This window comes from Phodopus roborovskii, unplaced genomic scaffold (assembly GCF_943737965.1).
Source record: "Phodopus roborovskii unplaced genomic scaffold, PHOROB, whole genome shotgun sequence".
In the NCBI taxonomy this organism is placed as follows: Eukaryota; Metazoa; Chordata; class Mammalia; order Rodentia; family Cricetidae; genus Phodopus; species Phodopus roborovskii.
Window position 1 is genome coordinate 10,757,915 of NW_026126611.1, and position 27,986 is coordinate 10,785,900.

The 27,986-nt window shown below is 43.7% G+C and overlaps 1 protein-coding gene across 1 annotated transcript in view; it reads left to right on the forward strand.

Moving 5' to 3' along the window:
* The window catches only part of Syne1 (spectrin repeat containing nuclear envelope protein 1), a 419,055-nt gene that overhangs the window by 231,205 nt on the left and 159,864 nt on the right, over positions 1–27,986 (forward strand). The window contains exons 74-86 of the mRNA XM_051205995.1: positions 3,780–3,905; positions 5,177–5,353; positions 6,505–6,770; positions 8,503–10,663; positions 14,401–14,738; positions 14,933–15,077; positions 16,178–16,396; positions 17,645–17,904; positions 20,095–20,260; positions 20,566–20,718; positions 23,591–23,743; positions 24,300–24,482; positions 25,396–25,533. Coding sequence (XP_051061952.1) covers positions 3,780–3,905; positions 5,177–5,353; positions 6,505–6,770; positions 8,503–10,663; positions 14,401–14,738; positions 14,933–15,077; positions 16,178–16,396; positions 17,645–17,904; positions 20,095–20,260; positions 20,566–20,718; positions 23,591–23,743; positions 24,300–24,482; positions 25,396–25,533 — 4,485 coding nt within the window. The remainder of the gene's footprint in view (positions 1–3,779; positions 3,906–5,176; positions 5,354–6,504; positions 6,771–8,502; positions 10,664–14,400; positions 14,739–14,932; positions 15,078–16,177; positions 16,397–17,644; positions 17,905–20,094; positions 20,261–20,565; positions 20,719–23,590; positions 23,744–24,299; positions 24,483–25,395; positions 25,534–27,986) is intronic.

The following is a 27,986-nucleotide window of genomic DNA, read 5'->3' on the forward strand; positions in this document are numbered from 1 at the left end:
TTACTCATGCCCACCCAGCTGCTTTACACCCTCTATAGGTTACTCTGAATACTTAATGCAATCTAATCCTGTAAAAATAGCTGCTATGAAGTTGGGTGGGCAACTATGGTGAGGAAATATGACTGTGTATCTTCACAACAGTTTTGGTTTTCTTCATTGCACTCAATGGACGGAGCCTTCGGGTGCAGACTCTCAGGCTAGAGGTCCAGCTGGACACACACTCCTGAACTCCGCTGAAATTCAAACGCCATCTTCCAAAGGAATGTGAACTGTAAACAGAAAAGCAATGCTGACCTCCCCAGCTGTTGCTTTTCCTTTTCCGCAAACAAGGTGCTTAGGAAGTGTTTGCTGAATGGATGATGAACGTTAATCGTTCACAGGACAGGACTCCACTGCATATTGATATACTGTCTGCAGGCTTATAATCACCTCATTAAGAGATGAAATGTTTTTAAGACCTTGGCATTTAGCAGATTCACAGGGAGTGCAAATCTTGTGGGAAAATATTGTAGAGGAATGAAGTGTCCAGTGTGATCACTGCCAAATGAATTAATGATACCAAGTAAACATTTCAATTTCCTTACCTCGGAGATCAATGTAAGACCCTCGTTCATTTAATCCTCATAGAGAACATGCCCATTTATTCCATCCCCAGAGGGAACTGGCTTTTTTTGATGAATGACATTATTTAGGTCATGGAAAAGCTCGCATCAGTGCATACATCATACTTGGGAAAGCACCATACCACATCGGAAAAAAAAGAAGTGCCTTTTCTTTTTAAGCCAAGAAAAAATAATTCTGCATTAAATTATATGAAACACTGTTTCCCTATGGCATTCTAGCACAATCTCTGATCACACCTTCCCTGTCCTCTTATCCCTCCCCTGTTTCCACCTGTGTCCCCAATAGCCCACATTTACTCTCAAGCCCATCTTTCCGTTCCCTAAATTCCATGGATGAGAAAAGCAAGATGCTCATCCCTCTTAGCCTGGCTTGTTTCACTGAGCACTCTGGTCTTCATTTCCATCGTTCTCCTTCAGGGCAGAACATCAGATCTCCATCATGTCCGTTGACCACACTTTCTTCCCACTGTGAGCTCCCTTTTCCGCGTGGGCCTTTCTCATTGGTATAATCCTATTTAAAACATCCCAAAACAAAGCTTAATTTTGCTCCTTTGTTCCCACCCAAAAAGTGTTTCTCACAACAGCCTTCTGCCAGGACAGGGCAGGATTCACTGCGCCAGCCGGGAGGCACAAACTGATCTTGCTTGGGTTTCTGGGTAGCCCAGTGCCCCCTCCCCCTGCCCTCCCACAGCCTTTCCATATGCCTGCCACCCCCTTGGAAGTAGCCACAGAAGAGAGTTAGAGGCCGCAGACCATCTGGATCTGAGACACTGAAGACGAGGGCATTTTGTTTTATCAAACTTCCTTTCCCTTCTTCTTTCTTTGCCTTGTTCCAACTAGTTAATCTTTTCCTTGCTGGAAACTGTCTTCATACTTGTCTCTCACGGTTGACTAGTACAAGCGTATGGTGGGGACACAGGCAGATTCGGAGCCAGGCTGTGACCAGCACCCGCGCTGTGGCCCCAAGTTGCATTTTGACTCTCCACTACTTTTCTGTAGTAAGCACCCCATAAATACATACTGGCAACACCAGACTGACACACCCATTCAGAGTTATATGTTTTTATATAGAAATGCAGGAGACGAGAGAAACTATGCCAGCTTTGCCTTGGACGTTAATGCTAGCAACAATTATTTGCAACTGTTTCTACTGGCTGGAATTAAGATAACTTTATTAACCACAAAATAAATCATTATCCTTTAGATTATTTGCATTTTTGAAACTCAAATCTTGGCAGCTTTTTCTCTTGTCATTTCTAAACACTCATCTGTCTGGGACATGGGTCGTGGCCTGGGTCACAGGACAAGGGGTAATGCTGTTCATAGTGGTTAGTGATTAGTAAGACTAACAGGAAATGAAACACCCAGTCACTGTGCACATTGAATACCCAAAGCTCTGCTTCTCACTTGGTGGGAAATAGATCTGTATTTATTATATCCACATGAAAAGCTGACAGGTCCTTTTTGCTCTCCGTTGCTTTCTGTGTCCTCGCACGCTATTTGTGTTAACAGTAGCACACGGTGGCTGGGCGGTTGGTGGTACACACCTTTAATCCCAGCGCTCGAGAAGTAGAGGCAGGCGGATATCTGTGAGTTCGAAGCCAGCCTGGTCTACAGAGAGAGTTCCAGGACAGGCTCCAAAGCAATGCAGGGAAACCCTATCTCAAAACACACACACACACACACACACACACACACACACACACACACACACACACACACAAAGAGTAGAACACAGGCCAAGGCTGTTATCATAATTTGTCTAATAATGGAAGATTTGAGGTAGCAAGGACTTCACTGTTTTAAAATCTGATGAATCTGATCAGACTGCAGCAATGGTGTAGACTTGGGGGGAATCATACTATCCTCAACCCCAGGGTCATTTAGCAATGATTAAGCACATAGCCAGCTAACATGATTAACAGTAGATGAGATGTCATTGATTCTGAGAAGGTACAGTCTAAGGGTGCTACTGAACATCCCACAGTGTACAAGGCAGACCTCCCCTCAAAGAGCTATTTGCCTTTGATGTCAGCGGCTCTGAGATTGGAGACCGTTGAGTAGAGGCAGAAACCAGAACACTGGGATGCTTGGCTTATTTCATTTAACGTGGTAGCTTCCAATTTTCCTTGGAGCAGAATGAAATCTCCTGTGGGCACACAGCACATTCTCTTTCACCTGTGAACTTTCTCCAGCCACTTGTCCTCAGCTTTTTATTACTGGGATAACAAATTCCCTCTGAGAGCCCATGTGACTTGGCCCCTGTTACTCCCTTGACCTCTGCTCTGTCCCCTCTGCTCCAGCCTCTGTACCCAGTGTCCGTCGGTGTAGATTGCCCTTACCCTGTTTGATGAATTACTTCCTGAATATGTTCGGATATGTTCAGATCTAATCTTCCAAGCGGTCTTGGAGATACGATGCTTGTGGGGGGCTTCAGTTGCACAATCCTCTCATGGAGTTTTCTTTCCCACTCAGTGTTTAGCACACCTGCCCTGACTATCAGCTGACATAGTACCTTGTCTGCCCTTAGAGGAACACCAGTTCCGCAATGGCCAAGGTTGTACTGTGTGAACTGCTTTATATCCAATATCTAAAACGTAATCTTCCCCCATGGGAAGTATCTGTCTCTTTAAACCCATGTTTCTGTGTTTCTATGAAGAAATGAAAATAATAATCACCTCTTTGAATAAGCCCCTCTTAGGATTTGATAAAGGGAAGAGCAGGTGACAAACCCCAGTCATACCACTCCAAAGAAGTTTCCGAGCTTACCCTGACTATGGTCTTGACTTCACGCTATACACCAGCCTGTGAATACGCACAGAAGAGTAGACTGTGATTTCTTTTCCTGATATAAAAAAGAAAAGCAAATGTTGTGAGAAAATCCGGAAAGGCTGGAGACAAGCCTTGGGTTTCCCCCCTTTCCCAGACCATGCAGACAGCTCTAATTATAACGAGAACCAGATGGTGGACAAACAGATCCGCCAGTGTGTTTGGAATTCTCTCCCATGAGTCACAAATATATTTCAGGACAGTGGAGAAAACACTGGCAAAACAAGATGATTTCTGAAATATCAATAAAATGCTCCCAACTGCACACTCTGCTGCCTGAACAGTGCACCAGGCTAAGTGACTCTGACAATTAATTTTTTTTTTCAGGTCAAACACTTCAGAGCTTTGCAAGAACAGGCAAGAACCTACTTGGATCTCCTTTGCTCCATGTGTGACTTGTCAAACTCCTCAGTGAAAAACACCGCCAAAGACATTCAACAAACAGAGCAGCTGGTAAAAAAAATATCATAATCCCAGAAAATTGCTTTTGTTGTTATTGTTATTGTTGTTATGCTCTTCAAATCTTCTTCAAAGGCTGTGGGGTTTAAAGAAAATGTTTCTTGGGATATTCTTGCTATATACCCCTTATGCTCATAATAATGAATTAATATATGAATTTTAGCCATCACAGAAATGAAAGTAGATGCCAATGTAGAGGAATCATAGCTGAATTGTTCAATCTATTCAATCCCTGCCACTAGTGCCTTCCTCAACTCTAATTGCCAGGCTCTTGCTGTTATCACATCCGCTCACAGCTTTTTGTTGTTCTTTTTTCCTTTAAATAACTCTGAGCCCGGAGGACCCCTGCCCTAGCAGCTCTGTGTCGGGCCTGCAGTGGGCTAGCACTGAAACCCTTCTAAAAGGTGATATTATCTAAGTACCTTTAACAGATGTAATGAAACAAATTACGCACTTCCAAAAGCCAGCAGAGCAGTTTGAAAGGCAGTCTAAAGCATTAATAGGTGTAGAGCAGGGTGGGGAGCCTGTGATCCCACAACTGGGGTGGGGGTTGGGGAGGTTGAAGCAGGGGGATTGTCAGGACTTCCAGGCCATCCTAAGCTGTGTGATTCCCTGTTTCAAAAACAAAAACAAAAACCACATCAAACCCTCAGAGTTTATGAGATGAAAGGACAAATAAATGCATTAGAGATGTAGGCCTTTCTTAATTGCTCCAAGCCCAATTTACCAGTCAAATAATGTATGTACTGCCTGGCCCTATGGGGAAAGCCCTTCAGGGAGGCTTTTGATCTCATACACTGTTAAAATGTCTTGGATCTTCACATCACTGATTAAAATCACATGGGAGAACTCTTAGATGTGTTAATTCCTTAGAAACTCTTAAGCCTATAGGAAATAGTGATCTTCTCAACACAAACAAAGAAGTACTTTTCAGACTCACCCAGTGTGAGTGGCATTGGGCTCTCTCTCTCTCTTTTTCTCTGAATGTGAGCAGTGTTGGGTTCTCTGAGTGTGAGCAGTGTTGGGTTCTCTCTCTTTCTCTCTCTCTCTCTCTCTCTCTGAATGTGAGCAGTGTTGGGTTCTCTGAGTATGAGCAGTATTGGGCTCTCTCTCTCTCTCTCTCTCTCTCTCTCTCTCTCTCTCTCTCTCTGAGTGTGAACAGTGTTGGGCTCTGCCCACTGACCCACTGACAACCCACACCTTGCAGTCAGGGAGCAGAGAGTGGTCTCTGGAAAACTGATAACACTTAACCATGTTTTCTCTAGATCGAACAAAAGCTGGTCCAAGCACAGAACTTAACTCAGGGCTGGGAAGAAATCAAGCACCTTAAGGCGGAGGTCTGGATTTACCTGCAGGATGCTGACCAACAGCTGCAGAACATGAAGAAGAGGCACTCGGAGCTGGAGCTCAATATTGCCCAGAACATGGTCTCTCAAGTGAAGGTGGGGACTAATGTCTCCCCGAGGGCTGTACAGGAGGCCAAGAACAGCAAACGATGCCACGCACTCAGGACATTAGTTTCAGTGTGCCCGGGGGTTTGTGAGTCCCCAGACACTAGGACAGACAATGTACAAGCAGCGGACAGCCACGTACTAACACACTCTTGCAGTCGACCATACTTGCAGGCTAGGGGAGGAAAACGGTTTGAGCCCAGGAGGCCAAGACTAGCACAGACAGCGTAGCAAGACCCTGTGTCAGCAAGCAAAGCAATAATAATTCATGTATATTCTCAGAGTCCTGCACATGAAACATTCACTGTTTGCAAGCAAGATGGCTGACCTTTAGCTGACAGAACCAGGGGACTGATGTTTAACAAATACAGGGCCTCATTGTTCAGACTTTTATTGTCATATAGCTACAGCTATAGGGATGTAAGTCCATTTATTAAATGCAGCCTTAATATGCAATTAATTTAAAAATAGCAGAAGTATAATTTATAATGTACATAATATGTATACTTGAGAATTATTATCAGAATATTAACTTGACTGGAAAGAGGGTCATATTTTAAACAAACCTTAAAACCGTTTTCTTTGATGATGAGTTATTCAGCGTTTTTCTACTATTTGTAGCTACAAAACAGAAGAAATAATGGGAACCTGGATTGAATTTATCTTTTTCTATAAAAAGCATAGACTTTGAATTTTTTTAATTAAAAATTTTTTTTGTTGTTTTTATTTGGTTTGGTTTGGTTTTGAAACAGGATTTCCCTGTGTAGCCCTAGCTGTCCTGGGACTTGCTCTGTAGACCAGGCTGAACTGGAACTCACAGAGATCTGCCTGCCTCTGCCTCCTGAGTGCTGAGACTAAAGGTGTGCACCACCATCACCTGAAGTAAACACTTTTTAATGCAATATATCTTGAGAAAACTTGAGGAAACACACTTTTAGATTTAGTTTATACTTCTCAAAATGACACAAAGCAAGGAAGTATCAAAGTTATACTATTATTTCAGTTGGGAACTAAGGTTCATCAGAAGTCATGGTGACTTAAATTTTTCTGATATATATATATATATACATATATATATATATATATATGTATATATGTAGTATATATTTGTGTTCTAATCTTTTCTGCATTGTCATCCTCAGGACTTTGTTAAGGAGTTGCAGAGCAAACGGGCCTCTGTGAGCGCCATCGTAGAAAAGGTGAACGCGTTAACAAAGAACCAGGAGTCTCCTGAACACAGGGAAATGAGCCACCTGAATGACCAGTGGCAAGACCTTTGCCTCCAGGCTGACAAGCTGTGTGCACAGAGAGAACAGGACCTTCAGAGGAGCAGCAATTACCACCACCACATGGATATTGTTGAAGCCTTTCTTGAAAAATTCACCACAGAGTGGGATAACGTGGCCAGGTAGAAGAAATCCTCCAGTGGGTCACTATGATGATGTCATAAGCTGACAGAATGTCACTAAGATCCCAATGTTCAGTGGGTGTAGACTGGGGAGATTCCTGGCATAATAACACTAGTTACCAATAAGCAGGGGAGGCATGGTTGTCTGTGGTCTCAAGACAGTATTCCAGAGATAGCAACTCTGAATGTTTTCATCTTGTTTAGCTGCCAGTCATTGGTTGCCATCCATGACTACAAAGTGCATCCACCTTGAACCTCCAGGCCCTAGAAATTTCTCTGCAAAGCGGTCAAGTCCCTGAGCTACATAATATCCCATGTAGTTTAGTCTAGTTTGGTCACTCTATAAGATATTTTTCTTATTGCTCTGACCGGGTATTATTTAGGCTCAGTCCATTGTAGAGAGAAAAATGATGTGATAGGTATCCCCACAGCAGCAGGGGTGTGCCTCTGGCCTGTCACAGCTTGGAACAGGAAGCACAGAGCAGGTAGGAAGCAAACTGAGTTATGTACACTCAAAGCTCATTCTGGTGACTCACTTCCTCTAGCAAAGCTCCGCTTCTCAGAGGTTCTACAACTCCCCAGACAGTGCCACCAGCTGGGCACTAAATGTTTTAACACATGAGCCTGTGGGGGAACTTTCCGTTTCAAATCAGGTCAGTCAAATTCCAGGAAATTACTTTTCCATTCAGTTAAACTATGCTCTTTGAGATGTTTGGTACTTGAATCCCTCATAACTTTTATTCCTTAAAAATTGAGTGCCCAACACATACACACACACACACACACACACACACACACACACACACTACTATAGTATACAAAAATATCCCCATGCTTTTGAACACTGCAATTACTAAAAAATGAACTTTTTACATAAACTATTGGGTTTTTGCAATACAAGATGCCCAAATTATTGCAGATGTAGGTAGATTTTGGAGATGTTCTACTGTTTATTTTGACATACCATTTTCTCATTTTTACTCTTTCTCGAGACGTTCAGCTCTTTACTGTTTATTTTTTTTAATAAATGCAGTCAATATCAGGTATACCTCCCCATATATCTGGCTTATATTAATTCAATAGGTACCTTAAACCTCATGTATCAAAGACCAAACCCAATCATACTGCCAACAAGCCTGATTTCCCATACTCCAGATCTGATCTCCTGTAAATTCAAGGGGCTGTAAGATCTAGTTTTTTTTTTTTTTTTTTTTTTTTTTTTTTTTTCAATCTGGGCTTTGTAATGAAAAGGGTGATGATTTAAATCACACATTCATTTAAATTTTTTCTCATATCTAAGTACAGAGGTCAGAGGTATGTAAAAACAACCAAATACAGCTTCTGAGCCACTGGTGATACCTTCTAGATTGTGCCATCTAGAACTCTACCATTTATTGTACCTTGATCCAACAAGAATGGCCATAACGCTATTATTATTGATAACATTCAACATTATTTTTTTATGAGGCAGATCTGTGTTTCTCTATATGTAACATCACACATGTCACTAGGTGGATTATAAGATCTGGGGAAAGCTAAAGGCATGTGGAGATGTGGTTGGAAGGCAGCATTGTCTACTAAAAACAGAGCTGAGAAACATGTGATTCAAGGGTTAGACGAGACTTGAATTCCCAATAACAACAGCTTTATCAGTCAACCATACGCTGAGGCAGTTAATGCTCAACTATCCTTTAGAAGGGTAAGGAACTGATTTTGTCCTGTGTGTTTATAGATCCAATGCAGAAAGCACGGCTGTCCACTTGGAGGCTTTGAAGAAGTTAGCCTTGGCGTTGCAGGAGAAGAAGTACGCTATTGAAGAGCTGAAAGACTGCAAGCAGAAACTGATAGAGTGCCTGAGTTTAGATGACAGAGAGCTGGTGAGAGAGCAGGCCAGTCACTTCGAGCGACGCTGGTTTCAGCTCGAGGACCTTGTCAAGAGGAAAATCCAGGTGTCCGTCACCAACTTGGAGGAATTAAACGTGGTACAATCCAGGTTCCAGGAGCTGATGGAGTGGGCAGCAGAGCAACAACCCAACCTTGTGGAGGCCTTGAAGCAGAGCCCACCTCCTGACATGGTTCAGAACCTCCTCATGGACCACCTGGCCATCTGCAGTGAGCTGGAGGCCAAACAGATGCTCCTGAAGTCACTCATGAAGGATGCAGATCGTGTAATGGCTGACCTTGGCCTCAATGAACGGAAGGTGATCCAGAAGGCACTTTCGGATGCCCAGAAGCATGTGAACTGTCTCAGCGACTTAGTGGGCCAGCGAAGGAAGTACTTGAACAAGGCTTTATCCGAGAAGACCCAGTTTCTCATGGCAGTCTTCCGGGCTACCAGCCAAATCCAACAACACGAGCGAAAGATCATGTTCCGGGAATATATCTGCCTACTTCCAGACGATGTGAGCAAGCAGGTGAAGACATGTAAGACTGCCCAGGCCAGTCTCAAGACTTACCAAAATGAGGTCACCGGACTTTGGGCACAGGGTCGAGAACTGATGAAAGGAATAATAGAGCAAGAAAGGCCAGAGGTGCTGGGGAAGCTTCAGGAGTTGCAGAGCGTCTATGACACCGTTTTGCAAAAATGTAGTCACCGGTTGCAGGAGCTGGAGAAGAGTCTAGTTTCGAGAAAGCATTTTAAGGAAGACTTTGATAAAGTTTGCCATTGGCTTAAACAAGCAGACATTGTCACATTTCCTGAGATCAGTCTCATGAATGAGGGTGTTGAGCTCCATGCACAATTGGACAAATACCAGAACATTCTAGAACAATCTCCGGAGTACGAAAACCTTCTGCTCGCACTGCAGAGCACTGGGCAGGCCATGCTACCATCGCTAAATGAAGTGGACCATTCCTACCTCAGTGAAAAACTCAGTGCTTTGCCCCAACAATTCAATGTCATTGTTGCCTTGGCTAAGGACAAGTTCTATAAAATCCAGGAAGCAATTCTGGCCCGAAAGGAATATGCTTCTTTGATCGAGTTGACAACCCAGTCTCTGGGTGAACTGGAAGCGCAGTTCCTGAAGATGAGGAAAATGCCCTCAGACCTGATTGTCGAGGAGAGTGTTTCTCTTCAAGAGAGCTGCAGAGCCCTTCTGGGTGAGGTGTCGGACCTTGGGGAAGCCGTGAATGAACTGAACCAGAAAAAAGAGAGTTTTCGCAGCACGGGTCAGCCTTGGCAGCCAGAGAAGATGCTACAGCTGGCGGCCCTGTACCACAGGCTGAAGCGACAAGCCGAGCAAAGGGCCAGTTGGTTAGAAGACACCACCAGCGCTTACAAAGAGCATTCGAGGATGTGCCAGCAGCTACAGAGTCAACTGGAAGCCCTGAAAGCTGAGCAGGCCAAAGTGAACGAGGAAACGCTGCCCGCGGACGAGAAGCTCAAAGCTTACCACTCCCTGGCAGGAAGTCTGCAGGACTCGGGGATTCTGCTTAAACGAGTGGCTGTCCACCTCGAAGATCTTACTCCACACCTCGATCCCTCGGCTTATGAGAAAGCCAAGGGTCGGGTCCAGGCCTGGCAGGAGGAGCTGAAATGTCTGACATCTGGCGTTGGGGAGATGGTGACAGAGTGTGAGAGCAGAATGGTACAGAGCATAGACTTCCAGACGGAAATGAGCCGTTCCCTCGACTGGCTTCGGAGGGTGAAGGCGGAGCTCAGTGGGCCAGTGTGCCTTGACCTCAGCCTCCAGGACATCCAGGAGGAGATCAGAAAGATCCAGATCCACCAGGAGGAAGTCCTGTCCAGCCTGAGGATCATGAGTGCCTTGAGTCACAAGGAACAGGAGAAGTTCACCAAAGCCAAGGAGCTGATCTCGGCTGACCTGGAGCACACCCTGGCTGAGCTCAAGGAGCTGGATGGAGATGTGCAGGAAGCCTTGCGCACCCGGCAGGTCTGTAGGAGGCGCTCTGCCGTTCTTTCCTGGGATGCTTATCTGTAAACACAGGCAAAGTCTGGTTAGGGTTGCTTCTCTGTTTAAGGTATAAGGCTTTATTTTACCCAGGAGTGATGAGTCATGCATATTATGCCAGCTCTTGAGATGTGGAGACAGGAGGATTAGGAGTTCAAGGTCATTCCAAGCTACAAACCACTTTGAGGCTATCCTAGGCTACATGAGACCTTATCGCAAACGTCATAAAATCAAAAAAGAAATAAAAGAAAACCAGCAAACAGAAAAACGAAAACCAAAAAACAAACAAACACTGCTTGTGTGATGGTTCATCAAATCAACCTCAACGATGTCTTCACAGACCGTTTTTAGTATTTATGTGTGTGCTCATTGTCGTGTGTCCCATATTGGAGACATTTTACTTAGATTAGTGTAGTGTGGCATTTTCCTCACCTTTAGGGGAGACAATGAAATGATTTTGATAATGTAGCTTGCAACAGATTCAACCAACCTCAGAAAAAAAAATATTTTTCTTTGTTTTGCAACCGACTTACTTATTTTTATTGGCATATATTCACTGTATGTGGCCCTGGGTCTCATAAGGGTATCTCCTTGCCTCATCCCATGCCCCATTCATCTGTCTTTCTCTAGTCAGATTTCATTCTCATGTCATTACATGCATGTGTATGTGTGCCTCCATACACATAGTGTGAGACTCTCTAGTTGTGTTCATTATCCTACAAGTGACACCCTCTCCTTATTAATAATTCCATTATTTATGCACACCACATTCTCTTTATCTGTTCCTGTCAGTGGACCCTCCAGTCAATTCCATAACTAGAATATGATGGATAGATAGCACTGCAGGAAATGTAGATGGTCAAGTGTATCTGTGACGTGTACACTTAGGACCCTTCGGGAAAATACCCAGGAGTAGTATGGCTGACTTATACAATAGATCTGTGTGTAACTTTTTGAGGAACCTCTGGACTAATGTGATTGGCATACTTTTTAAAAATTGAAACATATACAGATCTTTACTCAGGAATCCCCTAACACCCAAGTATAACAACATTGTATTAGGTGTCAGAAGGGATATGGAGATGATGTCAAGTATGGTACACTGTATAGGGTACCTGCTCATACTGTGATGCCCTGCACATCCTAAATTGGTGGAGGTCCTGGGAATAATTTCCACACAGAAGCATTGTGAATACACTAATAGAATATATGACCACTGGATACTCTTTTTATACTATATGAAACCTGGTGTCTTAAAAATGACATTGGGGGCTGGAGAGGTGGCTCAAGAGTTGAGAGCACTGAATGATCTTCCAGAAGACCCAGGTTCAATTCCCAGCACCCCCGTGACAGCTTACAACTGTCTGTAACTCTAGTTCCAGGGGATCTGGCACCTTCACATCAATGCACATAAAATAAAGGTTAAGTAAATTACTTTTAAAAATCACGTTGGGTAGAGAGGCTCCAAAAGGAGGGAAGCCAGATGAATGACAACAGACCAGCCTCGTCTTTTGTAGGATGTCCCATCCATTGCCCAGTTTCTTCTTCTCCTCTTCTGGTAGGACTGCTTCCCTCTCCTGGCATCACATGTAACCCATCAGGAGCAAGGGGGCTCTATCTACTGCTCCTGAGACCTGGGAGCCACAAACAGCAACAGGAGTGTGTGGAGAGCCTCAGAGATCGCCCTCCTACTGGGGCTTGCTCAAGGCCCTGCAAGCTCTCCTCATTCCATATAAGAGAAAAGACACAGAGGCCACCATGGAATTGTTTCCTTCAAGCCCCTGGCCCCAGCCTGGAAATATAGCTATTAGTAAAGTTCAGTCCCCTGCCCGTCATGCACATGACTCCTAGTTTCATTCCCAGCGCTACTTAAACGGAGCATGGTGGTAGAGGGCAGTGTACCCAGAACTTGAGAAGTAGAGGCAGGAGGAGGATCATAAATCAAACATCTACATAGGGAGTTTGAAGCCAGCCTAAGCTATATGAAAACCTGTCACAAAAGATAATAATCCTAGCCTAAACAGATGGTTCAGTGGTTAAGACCCGTATTCAGGGCGTCTGAGTCGGTCCTATGCTGGTTTCCCAGCTATCAGTCTGGGGGGCCATGAGCTCTCCCTTGTTCAGGTCAGCTGTCTCTGTGGGTTTCTCCAGCCTGGTCTTGACCTCTTTTCTTACCACTCCTCCCTCTCTGTAACTGGATTCCAGGAGTTCAACTCAGTGTTTAGCTGTGGGTGTCTGCTTCTGTTTCCATCAGCTACTGGATGAAGGCTCTATGATGGCATATAAGTTAGTTATCAATCTCATTATCAGGGAAAGGTATATAAGGTAGCCTCTCCACTGTTGCTCACATTGTTAGATTGGGGTCATCCTTGTAGGTCTCTGGACATTTCTCTAGAGTCAGTTTTCTCTTCAAACCTCTAATGGCTCCCTCTATCATGGTATCTCTTTTTTTTCCGCTCTCGTCTATTCGTCCCCCGACTCAATCTTCCTGGTCCCATATGTTCTCCTGTTCTCCACTTCTAAGCCTTAAATAGCAAAACTTAGTGTTTATGTAAGGTTTTAATAAACACCCAAAATGCTGGCTTTTGGAAAGTGTGCTCAGCGTACTTCCTCTCCATGGTTTAACTCAGAACCATCGTTAAACTTAACAACTATTTTCCTACCGCTGTAGATCCAGAGGCAGGCTCCTGAGTGCAGGGCCAGCACTGACCTCTTCCGTTTGAAAATCATCTGTCACAGCGGTTCTCAACCTTCCTAATCCCTCCATCCCTTAGCACAGTTCCTCATGCTGTGGGGACCTCAACCATAAAATTATTTTTGTTGTTACTTCATAACTGTCATTTTGCTACTGTTATAAATTTTAATGTAAGTATCTGATATTTACATTAAATGTGTCACCACCCACAGGTTCAGAACCACTGGACTATGATATTGATTGATTCTTTGTTTCAAGTTGGTAATTCTTGAACACAATGTTAAATCTGGGCGGCTGCCTATGCTTTGCCTCTCTGTCTTAGTCGCGTCCATCCAGATGTTATCGGAAGTATTTGTACCACGTGCTCATCCTTTGCTCTCCCTTCCCAATCGCTCTTGTTTGCTGCCAGCCATGACTACTGCATAGCCATCTGCTTCCAGTGTGCCGTCTCTTGTCCATTCCTTGATGGCTGGTTAGAGTATTTCCTTCTGGGCTTGAAGCAGCAAGACTGAGGATTTCTACCTCTTCTATTTTAGTCTCTCAAGGGCAAGTCATTCATTTCCAGAAGCTGCCAAAGGCTGGTTTGGACTTTGGATGTTGTCATTCCTTTAACACACTGGGGCACTTGTGACAACATGTCACAGGCCATGCAGCTACCACACTTTGTATTTTGTCTTGAGAAACACACACACACACACACACACACACACACACACCATAAAAAAAAAAAACAACAACACAGTTTCAGAATCAGTCAAGATGCTAACGTAAATTTATAGTTTATTTCTCCCCTTACTTATACGTGGTATATGTTAACCGCACTGGTAGAATTACAGCATGATTAGCAAAATGGGGAATAAAGGATTCGGAGGCGCTCACCATGAAAATAGTTCTCCCAACTTACATGTTAGCTTTTCACGGCATTTATAAAGCTGGGATCTAGAAACGAGATGGGGAAATGAAATGGCTTCTTACAAACCCGCTGCATATGGGAGTTGATTGTATCATGATGTCTGTCTTTCAGGAAACCTTGACAGAAATATACAGTCACTGTCAAAGGTATTATCAAGTGTTCCAAACAGCTAACGACTGGCTTGAGGACGCCCAGGAAATGTTACAGCTGGCAGGCAACGGCCTAGATGTTGAGAGCGCGGAGGAAAATCTCAAAAGTCACATGGAGTTTTTCAAAACAGAGGGTCAGTTCCACAGCAACATGGAGGAGCTCCAAGGTCTGGCGACCAAGCTGGATCCACTCATCAAGCCAACTGGGAAGGAGGAGTTAGCACAGAAGATGGCTTCCCTAGAAAAACGGAGTCACAGGGTCTTCGAGGACTCCCATGCCCAGCGGGACCTCCTACAGAGGTACTGAGAGTAGGCTCATTCGAAAAGATACCGTCACACAGGAAATAGCAGCATGTTAATAGAACGTATATAATAACATACCTTAGCCTGTAAATTTGTTTTTCTCTCTTATCGTTAGACATGTGGCCACTAGAGCTCTGTGTGGAAATAGCTGGGTTTGTATTGCTTATTTATTTCTCTTGGACTCTTTCAAGATGCATGGTTCAATGGCAGGACTACCAGAGAGCAAGGGAAGACATTATCGAGTTGATGAACGACGCAGAAAAGAAGCTGTCTGAGTTTTCACTGTTGAAGACTTCTTCCAGCCACGAGGCTGAGGAAAAGTTGTCAAAACACAAGGTCAGTTTTGTCGCTGGCATTTTAATGTCTTTTGATGTCAACTAAACACGTCTTTGTGATATTTCCAATATCACATCACTAAATCTTTATTTCCATCTGGCTTCTTTTGGTATGATAAAGACACAAATAGACACGTCTCATAATTGGTGGGTACTCACAAGGAATGCATACCTAAGGATCAACTGGGAAATTCAAAGCGATCTGCTCCTGAGATGATATGGTACTTAAAAGTGGCAGTTCAGGGCTGGGGAGATGGCTCAGTGGGTAGTAATGCTCGCTGTGCAAGCCAGACACCCGCCAACCCGGGTTCTGTCCCCTGAACGCACATAAAAAGCAGGCACAGGTTAGTAATCCTAGCACCTCTACAGCAGGGGAGATGGTACCAGGATAACCCGGAATCCATGCCACAGCAGGACAGAGGAGAGATGCCCTCTGCCAAACGAGGTGGAGAGAGAGCTGACTCATAAAGTTTTCTTTAACTCCTCCCCGTATCCTGCCGGTCCCCAGAATAAATAAGTAAATAACCCCTTTAAAACATCAGTAAATACTGCCTCTTGATATCTTGGGCTAACTAAAACAAAATTCCTGAGTTCCCCTCACCTCGCATAGCAATGTAAGGAAGACTAGAGCATCCTAAAGTACCCAAGTCAATTTTTTTTTTTTACATTTTTGTTGATATTCAGGGATATTTTAAAAATCATCTCAAGTAGAAAGTAACCTGACTTTCATAAATAAATAATACTTACCTTTCAAAATAAGTCCAAACCTAACCCTGATAAGTAAAACATTAAAAGTTATTAGAGGAAGCAAAATGCATTCATAATTATTAATTGACTTCTGTGTTTTCGAGGCAGGGTTCTAGTTAGCCCAGGCTGGTCTTGAACGATCCATGTAGCTGAAGATGACCTTGACTCCATGACTCTGTTGCCCTACCTCCGGACCACTAGACACTTGCCACCATGACTGCCTGGGAGACATAAATGTACATAGAAATATCTCCTTTTGCGAGTGTCTTTGGGCTTTCACCCAAGTCCGCAGAACTTAAAAACCAAAATCAATCTTTCTCTAACCCCCCCTCCTCACCCCCAACCCTGAACTAGGCTATAGTGTCTGTAGTTGACTCTTTCCGTGAGAAAATTGTGGCCCTGGAGGAAAAAGCGTCACCACTAGAGAAAACCGGAAACGACGCAAGCAAAGCGACCCTAAGCAGGTCGATGACCACCGTCTGGCAGCGCTGGACGCGTCTCCGTGCTGTGGCCCAGGACCAGGAGAAGATCCTGAAGGATGCGATCCATGAGTGGAAGGGCTTGAGCAATAAGGTAACTTCCTTCCGTCAGGGATCGGCTTAAGTGGAGCCTTATTCCATTCCTCAGAGATGAGCATGTATTTTGACAACTGGTGTCTTGCCTTTGTGTTAGTTACATTTCCGTTGCTGTGATTAAGAAAAAAAACAAAAACCACCATCATCAAGGTAACTTACAGAAGAAAGTTTACTTGAGTTCCAGAGGATTAGTAAGGGCCAGTGTCGGGGAGGGGGGCATGACAGCAAGCAAGCAGCAGACAGGACGGTTGGAGCAGCAAGGTCAGGGTTCGTATCTTGAACCACAAGCACAAACGAGAGCAGAAGCCGGGGCTGTTTGCATGGAATGCAGGTGGCAGAGAGAAGCAAAGAAGGAACACAAGGGGCAGAAAAAATGTAAGGAGACAAGAGACAGGATGAGGACAAGGCGGACTGGGAGTTTGGAAAGGGAGACGGGTAGGGTCAACCAAAAAGAAGATGTGCGAAAATGTTATAAGAGAATCTGTCGCTTTGTATACTAATTTTAAAATAAATTAAGGGCCAGCTAAATGGCTCAGCAGGGAAAAGGGCTTGCGGCACAAGCCTGAGCACCTGCTCTGGTCCCTAGAACCCACCGTGAAGTGAGAAAGCAGACTCCCAAATGTCCTGTGACATCCACATGTGTGTTACATGCACACATGTTATGTGCTCTTGCTCATGTGCATACCTCACGCATGCATAAACAACAAATGAAACTTTGAAAATAAGTATATAAATGGATTCTTAAAAAGAAAATTAAGCAATGAAATTGTGAAGGAAGGATAGCTCAGCGTGAGTCCCATTTGTTGTTAACCTATTTTGGAAAAAGTACAAAATTAGTTTTTTTGTTGTTGTCATAAAAATGAGAATTGAACACATTGCTCGAGTCCCTGTGTAATTTCTCCCACCTATCAGGAAGGTTCAGTGTTTTACCCACACCTTCTTTGTGGCACACACATGCTCAGCTAACTTTAAGAGTAGAAGTTCTGTGTGTTCGTTCATATAATGTTTTTTTTTCTGCCACATGTAGTCTGTCACTGCCTCCATAATATTTGGGGATTAATGATTTAAACCCAGGCTGGGAGAGGTGGTCGTGTTAAAGCTACTGTGTCAGTTTCCATCTCTAACATTTAGAATTTGTGTCGTCATAGTTGACAATGTCAAGTATGGCACTCACTAGATTCGCCATACTTCTTTTTTCTCCAGTATAATTTTGAGCTTCATACGATGTTTGTCTCCTTGTCACTAGATTAAAGAAACCACTGAAATGATTGGTCAACTGCAAGGCAAACTACCTCAGAGTTCAACAGAAAAGGCCTCAAAAGCAGAGCTCACTGCGCTCCTTGAATGCCTCGAGGCATGCTCACTGGAGCTGGAGCAGCAGCAGCTGGCCCTGGGCGTGCTACAGCATCAAGCACTGGGCATGCTGCAAGACAGAGCCATCACTAGCACTGGAGAAGAGGTGCCCATCCTTCAGGAGATCGCTGCAATGCAAGACCAGTGTCTCAAGTAATTCCATACCTGTTTTGTGTGCATGGGGATGCTCCGTCATGCCAGTTACTCCCGGCTTTTCATAACTCTTCCATTCTTCAGAAGACAAGTACACACATACTAATATAGATGTTATACAATGGTTGAGAGCCAGTGGGGAGGATACCTCAGTTGGTAAAGTGCCTGCCGCATAGACATGATGGTCCGGGTTTAATCCTCTACACCCACATTTTAAAGAAGGAAGGAAGGTAGGTGGGTAGGAAGAGAAAGGAAGGAAGGAAGGAAAGAAAGAAAGAAAGAAAAAGGGAGAGAAAGGAAGGAAGGAAGGAAGAAAGGAAGGAAGGAAGGAAGGAAGGAAGGAAGGAAGGAAGGAAGGAAGATAGGCTCAACATGGTAGCCCATACCTGTAATCCCAGCAACAGGGACATAGAGACAGGCAGGCAGATCTCTGGGACTGACCGGCCAGGCAGCTTAGCCTACTCCATGAACTCTAGGCTATAGAGATTCTGTCTGAAAAATCCAGATGGATAGCTCCTGAGGAATTATACCCAAGTTTGACCTTTGGCCTCTGTATTCATGTATTTGCACATACATGTATACTCATACCCCCCCACATCTGCACACACACACACACACACACACACACACACACACACACACGCATGCACACGCATGCACACATGCACGCACAGGTTGGAAGGGGCAAACAATGACAAGTACAGATTAGTCAAGCAGACTTAATTGTTTACCTTCCTGCATTTTAAAATACTGACAGGTGACCAAAGGACCAGTTCAGTGAAGTTTTGCAAAATATGCACAAAGTTGTTACTTTCCTTCCTTGTCCCTGTAACGAGATCACCTTCAGGGAGGAAGGTTCTGTTTTGCTCCACGGTCTGAGGGCGTACAGCCCATCAGTAGGGGAGGCGAGATAGATCATAAGGACCCTGCCCTCATCGCACCCAAACCAGGAAACTAAGCAACTAATGGTTGTACTTGGTTTGCTTTCTCTTGTTTTCCTTTTTGTTCAATCTGGGACCCAAGCCTGTGCCACCCACAGTTAGGGGATGGCAACCCCCTTCAGTTAGATATCTCTGGAAAGTTGCTCGTAAGTGTGCTCCCTGGGTGAGGCTGGCATTGGAGGTTACCCACCAGGGACACTAAGAGACTATATCTAAACAGAGATAACTAGTCTAGGGGTGGGGAGGTGGCAAGGAAGGTAGGTGTCTTCTGCAGCTGGAGACTGAGCAGGTTTGAATGACATTGGGGTGGAATGACATATAAAAGGCGTAGCAATCCCTTGAGTGGTGGGAGAGAGGGTGAGTCATTCAGAAGGTAACAAGTACCAGGGACAGCGACACCTACTTCTAATCCTGACCACTAGCAGGCTGAGGCAGGAGGATTATGAGTTTGAGGTCAGCCTGGCTATTAGTAAGTCCTAGATTAGATGGGGACCTTTAGCAACTGAACATTATTTAAAATGTTGGTTTGATAAAGTATGATATCCCATTGATGGTATAGGGGGATAGGAGCAGAATGGTACAGAAATCTAGACAATAAATCCCATTCTTTGGTAGTGAATCTAGAAGAAGGTTCATTTTGATGATTTAAAACTGGCTTGATTTACTTCTTGGTCCATTAGGAAAGTATTTTTAGATAATTTTATTCTTCTGTTCACATACAAATATATATTCACCTCTCTTGGTTATTGATGGTGTTAGGGTAATCTGATACTATGTAAAGTCTTTTATCCCTTTAATTCAAATCAATCAGGACATGGACAGTAATCATGTCTAGAGCTTGATTCTTTCTCTAAAGGCTGGTTCCTTACAGTCACACATATTCCAATGACACTTTCAAATGGTGATACTACTGTAGCATTGGAGCAGATCTGAAAGATGAAGTAGAGAATCTGGCTATCTCTAGGTTTTCGGTATAGGGAAATAAATGGCAATTTAGTGTCAGGGAAGAAAGTCAACTCTCAAATTTCCAGAGATAAATTATTCATCCCCAGTGATGCAACTTCTTCTCTTATCCTTGAACTGAACCCTGGTGTCACTAAACAACGTGTGACAGAATGAGGGGTAACATTACCTGCCACAAACACACCGGGTTTCCCCCCTTTCTGTGTCTGTTGTAAGACTGTGTCATGCCCAGGGGAGTCCGTTCACTTCAGATCAACCTGTGCTCTCTCCCGCTGGTATGTTGAAGCATGCAGGACAAAGTGAAGACTCATGGGAAATCGGTGAAGCAGGAGCTACAAGGACGAGAAGCGGTGGAGGCCCAAATTAATGCTGTGAAGTCTTGGGTTCGAGAAACGAAGGAGTATTTAGGGAATCCGACAATAGAGACAGACACACAACTACAAGAACTGAAGGTACAAAAGTCTCCTCGTGCTCTATGCTCTTCATGTCAAAATGTGGCCTTGGCTTTGACTCCTCTTGTGCATACTTAACGGGTTGTTAATGGGACTTTTTAGGCTTGTATTAATAGGTATGTTGTATGATTTCTTCATGGGACTAGCTGCCTGACGAGAGGGGACATGCTGGAGCTCATTCCCCTCGTGAAATGTTTCTCTAATTCCATAACTGATGAAAAATAGATGGTTTTATCTCTAGATCCATAAAAAGTGTGGTCCTTACCGGGCACCTACTGGTTTCTTCTTTTGCTTTATTTCCTCAGATCCTCCTAGCTGAAGCTACAAGCCACCGAGAGAGCATTGAGAAAATTGCAGAAGAGCAGAAGAATAAGTACTTGGGTCTTTACACTATATTGCCATCTGAAATCTCCCTCCAGCTGGCTGAAGTTGCCTTGGACCTAAAGATCCATGATCAGGTGAACTTACTGGGTGTGTGAGGTCTTTCTGTGGTTTTGCAGGATTAGTCCTATAAGAGGCGTCTCAGTTCGCACATTCATATTCCAAGATAAATAATTGACAACTATAAAGCTATTAGTATTCATTCACTTGGAACTTATGCCTAGCAAGAAATATGTCATATTTACTATTTATTCTTCTCATCAATGTGACCAAAAGCCTGACAGACATAAGTGATGGAAGAAGGGGCTTGTTTGACCCCAGGGAGGACATTCCATCATGGTGGGAATGTATGGCTGGGATTCCTCATATATTGGAGACCAGAAAGCAGAAATCTTGGGCTATAAGTAGAGATGGTTATAAAATTCAAGCTAAGCCTAAAGGGCCACAACATCCTCAAACAGCACCAATAGACCTATAACTGTTCTAGGCATAAACAAAGAAATAGAATTTATCTGCTTCTCCCACATAAGTAAAATAATATCTTAAACAGAAAAGTAATAGATGACATGTTCCAATATTAATATTGAGTAACCAAAGTATGCCAGTCACTCTTCAAATGATTACTTTAGCTCAGCAAGATATAAGGTAGATGGGTGAAGATACTGAAGGAAAGGGACTCCCATGGGAAGGAAACAAGTAAAGCCCAAGGGTGCAGCTGCCGCTAGTATGCACGCTGAGAGTCCATTGAATTGAGGAAGGGCTTCATTCTGCCCTGCCTCCCAAACAACCAACAGAAGGTGCATCGTAATCAGAACTCAGGACTACACACTTGGAAATCATTTGAAAAAAGAAATAGTTCTTTCTGGTGCGAAGACGAGGAGGTTTGGGATCTTGCTCCCATAAAGAGGAGTCACTTTCCTGTAAAAATCATGACACTGGCATCTGTGTGGAAGTGTAGTGGGTTTGTAGAATTGTCATGGTGGCTGATTGCCAGAGCCTTTGAAGGTCACTTATAGCCAAGACATAAACATGGATGCTAACATGCTTTGTGGATCAGAAAACTTAGACCACAGAATCCACACATCTTTGCTATATACTTTTGAATCTCAGTGAAGAAGGCAGAATACGTGAAAATCATATCAGAATCCAATTCTAAAGCACCGTGATTTTGAGCTATATAAAGACATTGCTATTGTTTTTGTTTTGTCTTGTTTTTGATTTTTGAATATTTAACTGGCCTATTAGACTTCTTGGACATTGGAAGATCTGTCAGGAAGGATAAGTTAACTAGTTAAGGTCTTTGAAAAGTCATTTAGGGGGCTGGAGATATGACTGCACAACTAAATGCATGTGCTGGTCTTTCAGAGGACAAATTTCATTCCCATGTCAGGTGGCTCAAGCCACCTGTCACTCCAGCTTCAGGGGCTCTGGTACCCTCTTCTGGACTCCATAGGAGTTCACACACACACACACACACACACACACACACACTAAAATTAATCATGTAGAATGTAATTTAAAGGTATTTTCTCTGGTTATCCATTGCTTGCTAGGGTGTTCTGTGCAATCCAGTTATTTTATTATTCAAATCAAATGACTCAGGCCAGGACACTACTGTTTCAGTGCTGCTTCTCTGAGAACTCGGGAGGCTTTTCTTCATCTAAAGGGAAACATTTGCAGTGTATTTGTTTATTTTTGTTAAGACAGGCTCACTATTGTAACCCAGCCTGGCTTCGAACTCACGATTCTGACTTTTCTGCCTCAGGCTCCTGAGTGCTGGGATCATAGGTTTTGTCACCACGTGTGTGCTCCTGACTATTTCCCCCAGAATCACACTCTTAAAAAAAATACATGGAGTAAATATTGTTATAAATCAAATCACAGCCACTATAGCGTGTGTGTGTGCACGCGCCTGTGCGTTTGTGTAAACTCATGGCCTCGCACGTGGGGCTGGGCAAGTTCTCTGTCACTGAGCTGTACTCTAAGTCATCGTTTGTGACCTCCTTTCTCACTGGATTCACTTCCTGTTTTGTTGGTACGTGATAGGGATACAACTGAAAGTCACTATCGGACACACAAAAAAGGTGTTTGAAAGCAACCCATACGCCTCCAACTGTGTGTGGGTAGGTCTGAGTGTGGTCCTCAGAATCCCATAGAGTGGAAGGACTCCCAAGAGTCAATACCCTGGCCTTCACATGTGTGCTGTTTTACACACACACACACACACACACACACACACACACACACACAGTAAAAAGAAGAAACCTGTAAAGAGTCTGTATATCACAGATACAAAGTCAGTGAGCAGACAAGCTAGGGTCAGCTGCCTACAGGGCAACACTAACTGGCATCTGTAAATATTTAATGAATGACTCAGGGAGCAGACATTGATTTTTTTTTTTTTCTTGCTGGAACAACAGAAGGAGAACAGCATAGCTAATGAACAAAGCTACTGAGAGTACATCTGCCTCAGATCCTTGGGGGCTTGGGCCTGCTTTCTCTAAACGATAAAAATATTATTCATTTATGTGCGTGTGTCTGTGCACACACGGAGGCCAGAAGGAAGCATCCAGTGTCATCCGTTATCACCCCCCACCTATCCTGCGGAGGCGGGGTCTCTTCCTGAGTGCAGGGATCCTGTTTTCTCATCGAGGCTGAAGCCAGCAGCCTCAGCAATCCTCCTGCCTCTGCCCCTGTGAAACTGGGACTACAGACAGTGCAGAACACCCAGCTTGATACCTGGATTCTGAGTTCCAGACCTGTTCCTCACCACCACTCAAGTCCTTTTAAACCTCGCGCTGTCTCTGCCACCCCTCATACCCACTTTCATGAGGTCATTAGTGTCAAACTGTCCACTCGAAACGGGACTAGTGGACGCCGTTTGAGAATCTTAACACCTCTGATTTCAACAATCATGGGCTTTGGTGTCCCCCCCCCTTGGTCATTTAGATCCAAGAGAAGGTACAGGAAATTGAGCAGAGTAAGGCCACAAGCCAGGAATTCAGCCTCCAGATCCAGAGGGTGGCCAAAGATCTTACCACCATTCTGACGAAGCTGAAAGCCAAAACCGACAATCTAGTTCAAGCTAAGACTGACCAAAAGGTAAGGAGGAGGGGCCAGAAGGTAAGGAGAGGGGAGAAGAGGAAAGGTAAGGGGCATTGCTGACTGCTGGCTAAATTATTCCATCGGTGTTACCTGGGTATACAGGGTTCTTAACAAACCACTAAAACCTAGTAGGAAAAGGAGGCAGTCAAAACAATCCATACATGCAATAATACCAGCCCATTTATGTAAGTTTTCAATGTAACAGAAACATATACACAGCTATACATGCATGCATATATGTGTAATAGAGTAGCAAGAGATGTGTGATGGTCTAGAAGTCCAAATTTATAAATTCCAAGGCAGATCGATCACATCTTGTGTTTGGACCCTGTTGATAGCTAAACAGCTCATATCCATTGGGTGAGACAGAAGGAAAAAACAGATAGTATGGCTCCTGTCCAAGAGATGGGAACAGCTAAATCATAGTAGCATGATTATTCATAATTCTTACCTTTGACACAAACCATCTAAAATGCAATCCTTCTGGTCTTAGGAAACCCTGGGAAATGTATTTTCTGTAATCCTCTGTTCTTTCCTGTTGATAACCGTGTAGGTGCTGGGAGAAGAATTAGATGGCTGTAATTCAAAGTTAGTGGAATTAGACGCTGCTGTGCAAACATTCTCAGAAAAGCACGGCCAGCTGGGCAAGCCGTTGGCCAAGAAGATAGGAAAGCTGATGGAGCTCCACCAGCAAACCATCAGGCAGGCTGAGAGCCGGTTATCCAGACTTAACCAGGTGCGTGCTCCAGGCTAGTAACCAAAATGCCTTAAAATACATATACCACCGTTTCTCTTCTGAAAAATAAATAAAAAGACAATGCTAGAGATGATGGCTGACTTTCTGCGATGTTTCTGTGATTTACACATAAGTCTGTATTGTTTCATAACAAACTATATTATACTTGGACAAGGTTTCCCTTGGCTATGTATACTTTGTAAACTGGAGATGTGAAAAGAATAACCATCTACTAATGAGTTTTATGAAATCAGTTTATGACAGATTTAAATATTTTAAAGTTATATACATATCCATATATATCTCATCTTAATATTTTTGGTTTATAGATTGGCCTTTGCAAATCTACTAAGCATTAATCTTACATTCAGGTTAGAGTTACAATGAACAATTCAGCTTTTTTTATGTTTTTTTTTTTTTTCATATAGCCTAAGATGGCCTCAAAATCATTGAGTACAGCCAACGAGGACCTAGATATCCTGATCCCTCTGCCTCCACCTCCCAGGCTGGGATAACGGGCATTGTACTTACTGTGGTGCCCAGCTTAGGAACTGGTGATTGTGAATTACGGCATTGAAATCCTGCAAGATGCAGTCCCTGCTTTCCACCTCCTTTACTCAATGGGAAGCAGAAAGAGGATAGAAAGAGAAAGACAGACTAAGATGAGATTGAAGAGTGAGGCAAAGAGAAATAACTCAAGCATGTTATTAACTTGGATTTTTACCCTAAAGTCGCTGGGACATTTTTGACAGATTTTCTTTTTCATAAGCAGTTGACTTACCAGGGTGCCTTTCAGTGTCCCAGATAGAACTGCTACCCTCTGGGATGGTTGTATCCAAAGATACAGGATTAAGGATGAACTTCCCACTCACCAGATAGGATTTCTATTCACCCGAGTGTTATTGACTTCCAGGCGTCATCACATTTAGAAGAATATAATGAGATGCTCGAGTCCATTCTGAAGTGGAATGAGAAGGCTAAAGTCTTGGTGCATGGAAACATAGCATGGAATTCTGCAAGCCAGCTCCAAGAACAGTACATCTTGCACCAGGTAATTTCAGAAAGGAGAGAGATGGGGGGAGAGTTAACAAAGAATGAAAAGAAACAGTTAATTTGACTGGCCAGACTGACCCAACATTTAAATGACCACAATGTAAAATTAACTGTAAGTGTCAGCTAAAAAGAATGTTTGGAGGTCAGTGGGTAAAGGTGGTTGACACAAAGTCTAATGCCTTGAGTTTGATCCCCAGGTCCTACCTGGTGGAAGGGGAGGACTGACTCAGGCAGGTTGTCCTCTGACCCCTCCACATGCTCTGAGGTATGCCTGTGCCCCCCTCCCAGTAAATAAATATTTTAAAAACAGTATTTAAGGGCTGGAGAGGTGACTCAGCCATTAAAGGCTAGGCTCACAAGCCGAAATATAGAAACAGTATTTAAAATACAAACAAACAGCCAGGCATTGGTGGCGCACGCCTTTAGTCCCAGCACTCGGGAGGCAGAGGCAGGCCGATCGCTGTGAGTTCGAGGCCAGCCTGGTCTACAGAGCTAGGTCCAGGACAGGCTCTAAAGCAACACAGAGAAACCCTGTCTCAAAAAACCAAAACAAAAAAGCAAACAAATAAACAAACAAAAACAAGCTAACAACAAAAATACCTGCTATTCCAGTTTGACCAAAAGTAGCCCAGGGTGAGGGTTCACGAGACTGTACATAAATATATGCTCTATTTTCTTTATAACACCCTTTCCCTGAGCCTGGAAACAGCCAGCCCTGTGCCATGGGACTTGCGTAGAAACGTTCCTGGGACAGGCACATGCAGGAATGAAACTCTTTGACAGGAGAAGGCATAGGGAAGTGTGGAGAGAAGTGGCAGACACACAGGAAGGAGGGAAACCCAAGCTCTACCCACTGGCCCTGGAACAAAATGCTGCCTCTCGGCTCTGCCTTCTCATCTGCGGTACAGGAATGCCAGTAATACCCCTCAGTCAGTCAGCTGTGAGAAGCATCCAGCACTTAGCTGGCTCCACGCCGGTTCTCATACCTGCTTCCTTCCAGCCACAGCAAAGGCTGAGTCATGGGGCTTACTCAGGAGGTCAGAGCAGCTGAGGACAGACCCTATATCCACACCCCGCAGGGACCCCGCAGGATACATGACTTCATTTCCTCTGACCTCAGGAGACAGAAATGTTCCTTTTCTTTTGGTCATACTCTCCGGAAATTATTTCATCTTTTAGTAAGGTCGCGGTTGAGTTAAATGCCTATTTCTAACGGGTCTTGCCTCCAGTTGCAGGCTGGCTTTCGGTTAGGTTGCGTGGCTCAATTTTCCCTATTTACAAAGGGAAAATAATTTCCTTTTTTTTTTTTTTTCCTTCTACCTGATATCCTGATATGGTTCTGGGTTCTGGATATGTTTTCCCTCCTGGAAAGTTTCCAGGGCTCAAATTCCAGCCTCTATCTATCATCTCCTTCTTTACTCAGTACATTCCTCCAAGCAGTGTCTGACAGCTCTAGGCATTTGCTGTGTGACATGCTTAGATGCTGACAGACTAGACATGTCACAAATTAGCCGGTAAACAAAGAAAATGCAACCAACAGTCTAGAAATCTAAAAATGCAGATTTAAGATCAGAAAAGATAAAGGGAATTTTAACTTTTAACTATCAAGGTAACAAGGTAACACTGCTTTTTGCTTTTTTTTTTTTTTCCCCTCCACAAGGCAGGGTTTCATTGCATTCTGTATAGTTCCAGCTGTCCTGGCACTTGCTCTGCCTAAAGGTGCTCGCCACCACTGCCTGGCTGCTGTAATTTTACCAATGCTGGTAATTCAGTAAACTCATTTGGAAAGCAATTACCTTTATATGCGGCAATACTCAAAGCTGGCACAGCTCAGACCTATTGATTTCACTTCCTGGATTCCTTAAATGATGATTTAAATCCAAAATGTTGAAAATATTTTATGTGCTGTTAATGGCTGCGGTGCGATTTTATTACCTATTTGTGCATGTGTGTATGGGAGAGGGGATTTTATTACCTATTTGTGTATGTGTGTGTGGGAGGGAGAGAATTTAGGCACACATGCAGGTAATGGTCAGAATACAGTTTTTAGGAGTCAGTTGTCTACCCGCTGTGGGATCCCATCACGAGACTCAGATCATCAGGGTTCTTCAGCAAGTATGTTGACCTGCTGAGCGATTGTGATGGACCCATAATGGAATTAATTTTAAAGGAAATTTAAATGTGGTCCAGCCTGGCTTTGAACTCACTGCACTCCTACCTATCTGATGAGATTTTTAAAATTTATTTTATTATTATTATTATTATTATCATTACCCATGGTTAAACATCATTTTAGGTATGTTAATAATATATTTTTAGAATATTTCCCTATATCCTGCTACCTTCCTCATTCTTTAAGATTTATTTGTTTTCATTTTATGCATGTGTCTCTGTGTGTGTGTGTGTGTATGTGTGTGTGTGTGTGTGTGTACCTGTATGTACATAAGAAGA